Source organism: Anticarsia gemmatalis, chromosome Z, assembly GCF_050436995.1.
Source record: "Anticarsia gemmatalis isolate Benzon Research Colony breed Stoneville strain chromosome Z, ilAntGemm2 primary, whole genome shotgun sequence".
In the NCBI taxonomy this organism is placed as follows: domain Eukaryota; kingdom Metazoa; phylum Arthropoda; class Insecta; order Lepidoptera; family Erebidae; genus Anticarsia; species Anticarsia gemmatalis.
The window spans coordinates 9203450-9211608 of NC_134776.1; the positions used below are offsets into that span (position 1 = coordinate 9203450).

Here is an 8159-nt window from a genome sequence, read left to right on the forward strand (position 1 = left end):
GTATCACGATTTTGGGTTTATGGCCATTTTTTAAGGTTTTATTTTATAACAATTTTTGTTGTTAACGCTATCAATTTTTCTGATGATTAAAGATGATTAGCTTATTTGAGGTAATCGAAGGCCTAAAATAAAACTGAATGTTATTCGAGGAATATGATTCTTACAGAAACTGCGGTAGGTATGGACAAGACCTGGGATAAGTTACCTAGCTTCATGGATAGGTACTATAGAGGTTATTGTTGTGCTTGTATACTCTTTACTTTGCTAAGGAGGCAGAGAATTAAACCGTGATCTATGACTATGGTCCCCAAAAAAAACCACCACGCTTAGCAAAAAAAAACAAAAAGCTAAGGTCAATTTGGGTAACTTTGAATCATTTGGGTAACATTGACAGTGGGAAGAACTAGTTTCGATTTTTTTTTCATATGAAATCAACACAATTGATAAAAGTTTGCAAAACTAAAATAAACCTATATCAATTGTGTGGCTGTAACCTAAGTTTATAAAAATATAGACCAACTTACTGTAACTAAGAAAATCAGAGGGCCTCATATTCAAATATGTGATGTTCACTCTATTTAACCCATTCACTGCCTAGCTGAAAATTAACGACATTACCCAGATTCCGCTGTATTATGATATCAGCCCGCCCATCGGCGGGTCCGGCATCTCGATTAAGTATCCTTGCCCGCCCATCGGCGTTTTTGGCATGTAGCTGTAGATTTCGACATAAACCGTTTCACATGTTCAGTTTACATGTACTGTATCGTGTTTAAAGCGTGTATGTGAAGTTTCCTGCGATATTTGTGATAAAATTGTGACAGTTTTATTGGTTATTAGCTGAAATAGAAATGGAGCATGAAGGTAAGGCATAACTCTCACTTAATTAATCTAAGATGAATCAAAATCATACAATCCTAAAAATTAAGCTAATATATATGTAAAGAAATCTATTAGGCCTTTTAAAAACCCACATATATGTGCCTTTTTTAATTGTCAGGTGTCGTCAATCCTTGGGTACATTAAATTACATACTTAGTTAAAAAAAGTACATTATGCAAATTTGCTTACAATAAATTTTTATCGTTCCTCCTATTTACTATATGTAATATTTTCTTTCTTTTGTTCAGACAATACAACTGAATTTGTTATACACAGGTAAATATGGTTTATGACTTCTGGGTCCTACCATGATCATTATGTCTGCTGTTTTTTCGTGCAAAATGATTTAGCTCGTGCGATATTTGTTTGCGCTTCTGGCCAGAACATTTTTTTTATGCGTGTAGGTTATAAATCTTCTTATTATATTTTATCGACGCAAAACAACATCAATTTCTATTAAAGGTAACTTAATTTTAGTTAAAATTTATAATTATAAAATTTTAGTTAAAATTATAGTTCTTATCTAATTTCACAAAAGGTTGTTAAATCCTGAATAAGTGTTATGCCCGCCCATGGGCGGGTTCGGCATGAAAAGTCGGAATTGACTTTTTTCCAAACCTGAGATATCTGCAGGCCGTTTTGATAACGAATAAATTTTAGTAAAACGAATCATTTCACAAAATCTTTCATTTTTCTAATGGTTATTGGCTTAGATATCGGAGGTTAAAATCCAACCGCCCATGGGCGGGCTCGGCGTGTCAGTAAAAACGTTTCACCCGCCGATGGGCGTGCACGGCACTGAATGGGTTAATAATTTATTTGTAACAGGATAAATGAAACAAAGCCTTAAATTAAGTAACAATTTATTTCTAAAATTACATTTAAAAATATTTTCTATAATAAGGTTAAGACAATATTACTATTTCGAAATTAAAACAATACTTACCAATACAGTTAGTTTAAAACTTTAATCTTCCTCTAAAAATGCTTATTTAAAAATTAAACTAGCTAAAATGTTAATGGTACAAAATTAAATGTATGTCGAGTTTCTAAGATTAGGTAAAGAGCAGATAAGACGTTATTATTACGCATTATTAATATGAAGAATATGCATGTCTATTTGTCCTTTTTACGTCCAAAAAAGATCGACAAATTGACGTGATGTCGTGTTGAGATAGAAGTTTGTGTCATATGTGTCTTTACCATAAGAAATTACTTTTTAAATCAAAGCCGTGGGTAGCAACTAGTACAAGAAAATTGTTTTATAAACCGAAGAGTTCGTTTAGAATAGCGTTCAGAAAACATCAAATCAAGGCGAAATTCTTCGAGTGAAGTGAGAAGTCGGTTCTAAGAAACGGCTTCCACTCTACACCGCTACTAATTGGTGTATTCCAAGGAAAAGCGTTGCAAAGCCATGTGAGTATCAAGAAAAGTACAAGGAATGCCGACATAAGAATCCCTTGTAGGTTACATTCGTAACAAGTTGTTATGTCAGATGACTTTATTTGTGACTTATTCCTTGCATATTTTTATGTGTGGGCATATTTTCAACCAGAGGCTTGCCCCGGCTTTGCCTCAGTAAAAAATTATTTACTAATATCTACCGTGCAAATCTGCCCCTGGGTGAATATTGTATAACCTTCCACGGGAATCGCTCTTTCTTTTTGGGAAAATCGTTAAGTAGATTGAGTTTATCACAAACAAACAGACGCAATGAGAGGGCTTTGTTTTATCATTTTTCAATAAGTTCTTAAAAAGTCCTCCGTTGAATTTATAATTATTATAAATTGGGGAGTTATTGCAGTTGTATTCGCACTATCAGCAAGCTATTTAGTCAATATTACGCTTATTCCTTTTGGCATCTCTCTCTATAACTACTGGTTCACCGGTTCCAGGTAAAATAGGCGTTACAGTAATAGTCTCCTTGTTAAATTTATTTTCGTTTGGCAGGTAAATACCGAAGCGATCCTGGAAAAGTAAAAACATATTTGAATTTCCATATTAATGAAAGTTTCGGGGTTTGGGACACTATTAATATTATTAACCTTCGCACCTGTTTAGTGAGTTTGAAAACCAAACTCAAGACAGCATTATAGAACTGTTAAGGACACATCAATTACCCTAACACTGCCGCGCTACCGCGATTCCGCACTACATATTATTATTTTAACTATTTGTATAATTCTATCTCAACAAAAAACAAAGATCGTCTCAGTGGATAGGGAAAATAAGAGCTTCGGTCATTTTGACATTGACGTAAATACTTCGCCACGGACATCATGCATCTTATGTATTAAAATCTAAGTATTTCTTCAATGAGGGCTTTAAGTAAGTAAATATTTTACCTTAGGGTACCTATTGTAAGAGCCCAAGTTAAGACACGGACAGGGCCGCGGCATTGGTATCGCGTAACTTGGATGAGACGACAGCTCACTCTTTGATGGTGGAGTTTCATAACCTAATATGACAAATTACTGTTAGAAGTATGTTCATAAAAAGCGTATATGAATAAAATGAAGCAAACATATGAAAGAAGAAAATAGAGTTGGCCAAACATGAGTACATTGTATACTTTAGAGCTAAGACAATATTCTCTGGCCAGTTTCACATCCAAAATACAAATAATCGTATTGTGAAATAGGCACATAAAGCGTTTTAGATTAAAAACCTGTAATTGATAAGGAATCATCGCATTACGTAAGGTTATATATTATTTAAAGTAAAGCACACCTTTGAAGTTCTTTTGCTTTCTTAATGTCTTCTTCAACTTCTTTCTCATTCTTTTCTCCCATGCAATACTAGCAGCTAAAACAAAAAATAACTAATTACTGCCTATGTAAATCTTTCAAGGTTTTAAATATGTATTTGTAGTATGTCGGACTTTTTGTTCAGCAACACTAATCCGGTAATGTAAAAAGGTGGTTTATGCAACTTTACCACTAGGTAGGTTCAGTCATTATATTAGGTAGGGGAAACGTCTTTTCGCATTATAGTATGTATGAACTAGTAATAAACTCTTTTCTCTACACAAAAAAGCTCGATATTTGGGTACCTCACGAGCTCACTGAAAGAGACCTAATGAACCGTGTACTCATTTGTGATTCTTGAAGCCAAAGAGATTTTATTACAAGTTCATACATACTATAATGTGAAAACACTTTTTCCCCGAACTAATATGACAGAAAAACTGAAAAGTTAAATAAGTTGTCAGAAGAAAAAGTTAGCAAAATAATAGAGTTGACAATATTTCTTACCTATCCTTTCCTTCTCTTGTATATCAAGCTCAAACATTTGATACGCAGTATGATACAGTTCAGCGATATCTTCTTTGATTTCTACAACTGTTATTTCCATAGCTTCCTCAACGGCCTTCTTTATTTCAACGTAGGCGGTGTCATATTTCAAGGCCTCTTCTGTCACTCGAGAGAAGAAAGCCTTGTCCACTGTGTTTGAGATCAATGTGGAGAATACCTGTGACGTCGTGAGTGGGGGCGTCGGTATTGGTTCTGTTGATGGACAAAAAGCATTTTAATCATTGTTAAACTTCAATGCAACAGCAATATAATCGAAAGCATCAACTATAAAAAGTATTAGAACAGATTTTTCCACACACTATAGTCTAAAATACAAATTTGGAAAAATACCTATTCTATTCCGATATATAATAATATGGGCCTTTTGTGTGTTTTTTAAAAAGCGATTTGCGCTCGTACTGGCCGAAATTTCAAAAACTATGATACTTATGCCAGAGATAAATTAAAATTTTTAGATCAGTCGTCGCCCATCTGCTGGTAAAGGATTATCCATTATTTATGCCACACCCTGTAAGTAGCCTATACCTATCGGCGGCCAGAAAATATCATTTCAGAAGGGAGGTGAAAATATTAACGAAATTATATACAATGCATAATAATATGAGCAAAGACAGCTGAGTGGTCTAAGAGTGCACCTCCCACGCAAATGATCCCGACCTCGACGACCCCGAGGCTACACAACAATTATTTCTCGAAGTTACGTGTGTATTAGAATATATATCTATCACTTCTTTCAACGGCGAAGTAAAACCTCGTGGTGCAACCTTGCATGTTTGAGAATTTCTTAACACAGTTCTTGAAGGAATAAAATATATTTTTTCTATAAATAATAGGTAGTAACTTTAATTTAGAAATCAGATTTAATTAAAAAAAAGAAGAGCGCTTTTGTTTCTAAGCATATTTTACTCAAAGGTATAGCATGTGAAATTATTATGCCCGAAGGTTATACATTATATTTAACTAGCTGACCCGCGCAACTTCGCTTGCGTCACCTAAGAGAATGGGTCAAAATTTTCGTTGCTACTCCGCTCCTAATGACTGTAGCGTAATGTTATATAGCCTATAGCCTTCCTCGATAAATGGGCTATCTAACACTGAAAGAATTTTTCAAATCGGACTAGTAGTTCCTGAGATTAGCGCGTTCAAACAAACAAACAAACAAACTCTTCAGCTTTATTATATTAGTATAGATTATATTAGTATAGATTACTGTTATCTTGCTATCTTATTTGTTTTCCGCTACAAAACATATGTATTTTTAGCGCAGAAATTAGGAAGATAAAGGAAAAGTGACCTGGAGTAGGTAGGGTAGTTGAAGATGTTCGTGCAGAGGCAAAGGACGAAGACGTGGTATACAACGAGTCTTGCTCGAGACGAACTTCTAAAGGCCCCGGTGGATAGTAATACCTAATTATATCAACAATGTCCGGATACAAATCAATATCGTTGAATACTTCTTTTTGTTCCTGAAATAGAAATACGATTAGTATATAATAGTAAGTGACAGTATTAGTTTAAGGATCGAAACACGCTATTTGTTCCATATAACTTGTAATATCGAATACATAGCGGGCATTTGCATAATATTTTAGAATAAAATCTAAGAGATTTTGTTTCTTCGAAGAAAAAATATCTATAAATATCGTAAAAACTATCAAACGTCATTGTCTTCAAAACATCGTCATTATCAATTTTTTGTCGGACTTTAGGCACAAATATTTTAAACTCCGTTGAAATTATGAGTGCATGTTTCCAGAAGTTTCTACTTCGGATAATAGTATATTTTCTAGTCGTTAGAATTATATCGTAAAGTACTCTTCCAACTAAATTTCAATTTGAGAGGCATACAGCTGAATAACTTCACTCTTCACATCAATAATTCTTACCGAAACATAAGGTCCATTCGGTGGTGAGTCGAGGAACTGTCTCACTTCCTTATCAATTTCCTCCACTGGTCTTGTGAAATAATTGCCCATGTCTACAACCACGTTCTTTAAATACGTTTGCTTTTTTTTAGCTACGAATAGTTTCAACATAGCGATTATCTGTAAATGTTGAACAAACGATATGAAAAAAAATTCATAGCAAATTGTCACTTAGCAAGGTGTATCAAACGGTTTTGAAGGCTCTGTCGATTAAAGGGGTTAGTAATCAGTTATCAACAGGCAGTTTCATTTCATTTACAGTGCTTTTTTGAATTAAGAAATTAAAACTGTCTGTCTGTTTATAAAAGACATTACTAGATCAACCATGTTCTCTCATGTCATGTTCTCATCCATCTATCTACAATGGAAAGACAAATACTTATCTCCCTACAACTATTGACATTCGACAACCGGCTACCTACCGACAAATTTTGTATGGAATCCTGATCAACGGGTGCCGTAGGAAAATGACAAAATTTCGATGCTTGTTAGTACCGATGGTAGAATAATGTGCCGCTGTTTACTAAAGCTATCCTAAAGGCTACAAAAACGAAGTCGTATAAGATTCGACAAATTATAGTCAAATACAAATTTCGAAAAATACCTTACGGAACTATACTCTTTAAAATATAGCTTGATTAGAATGACAGATGTCAAACTGTTTTGACTAGGGTTGTAGAAGTATTGATCAAAATCGATAGCGAAAAAATCGAATCTAAAATAATTATGTTCGATTCAATTATTTTTGAATTAGCTTTTTACGAATTGTTGTTGTGAATCTTATTGTTTAAGCAAATTCGTATAGGACGACCAGCCCTACTTTTAACACCGCACGGAGACCTCTCCTAGTTTAGTATTAATTAGGATCAATGAAATAAAACAATGAAAACAGTTAAATAAAATTAATTTATTCAGTTAATGGTGCAATTCTGATGATAGGGATGAGGATGATAGTAATATAGGATGCGCAGTTAATGGTGCGCATCCTAAATCAGTATCATCTTCATCGCTATCATCAGAATCGCTGGAACAATCTTGGAGATTAATTATTAATTCTTGGTCACAAATAGTATCAAAGTGTACTTCGCGATTAACGATTAATCAGTTGATTTATTTTATCTATTGTGTCTCCTCACTAAAATTTTTGCAACATGACGTAGCCTTGTAGAGAGGTTGAAAATTATTAGGTTTATTTTTAAGACTAAAGAAAATAGTACTGATTTTTAGTTTAAAGGCTGATTGTATTGAATTATTCTGATTTCTTATTGAGGATCTGTATTTAAAAAATAGTTATAATGCTAGACAAGACAGATTTTTCGTGTTTCAATTTGTAATACTCGTTAGACGTCACTACAAGGTTGTGTTCTCTGTTTTGCTTAGAACTGTCATTTTAATCAAGCTATATTTTAAAGAGTATAGATAAAATACCGTGTTTACATAAATCGCTTCACAGACAAAGCTTCGCGGTGTGTTCGTGAAACGATATATATACTTAAACGATGACTAATAGTAGTGGAAGAAAGTAAGCGTATATACCTCTGGATGTCGTGTCAGGTAATTCTCCTGTTCCCTCTGAATAGTCTTCGCGATTCTCTGAGCGCATTTTACTTGACACAGCGTCACAGCATCAGGATCTTCGCGTATATACCCCAAAGACCCCACGTACCCCTCCCTCAAGTCTCCATCTATACCCTTTATAAGACGGTGCGGCATACTTAATAACTATTTGCTATTTCAAACTGTTGTATAATAACTATTTAATAAACTTATTCAGAAATTGCTCTTGGTGTAGTTGGTTTTTTATTTTGACAGGTGTTTTAGCTATGTTTTTTTATTTGTAAAAAGTAAAAGCAATGGCCAGTTATAACTTGAAGAAGTACATTTATATTTTAGTTATAATTTTGAGCTTCAACTGAGTAGCTGAGTTTGATGCATTTTTATATTATAGGTGATTTGGATTTGCGCTAGCAGTCATATCTGTTTATAATAAACTAGCTGACCCGCGCAACTTCGCTTGCGTCACATAAGAGAGAATGCG

General features: G+C 34.0%; 1 protein-coding gene across 1 annotated transcript; it reads right to left on the minus strand.

Annotated features, from left to right (window-relative positions):
* Positions 1–1902: 1902 nt before the first annotated feature.
* On the minus strand, positions 1903–7925 carry LOC142986469 (uncharacterized). The gene is made up of 7 exons (XM_076134984.1): positions 7658–7925; positions 6083–6241; positions 5491–5662; positions 4137–4388; positions 3613–3687; positions 3228–3340; positions 1903–2850 (listed from the first exon to the last, which is right to left on the minus strand). The coding sequence occupies exons 1-7, from the start codon at positions 7832–7834 to the stop codon at positions 2713–2715; spliced, it is 1086 nt and encodes a 361-aa protein (XP_075991099.1). The 5' UTR covers positions 7835–7925; the 3' UTR covers positions 1903–2712.
* Positions 7926–8159: the final 234 nt, after the last annotated feature.

Excerpts from the sequence above, each read along its gene's own strand:
- LOC142986469 (XM_076134984.1), bottom strand. The coding sequence starts at position 7,834 with ATGCCGCACCGTCTTATAAAGGGTATAGATGGAGACTTGAGGGAGGGG. Across the intron at positions 4,389-5,490 it reads AACTACCCTACCTACTCCAG|AACCAATACCGACGCCCCCA; the intron begins GTCACTTTTCCT and ends GTCCATCAACAG. Across the intron at positions 3,688-4,136 it reads ACAAGAGAAGGAAAGGATAG|CTGCTAGTATTGCATGGGAG; the intron begins GTAAGAAATATT and ends TTTTTGTTTTAG.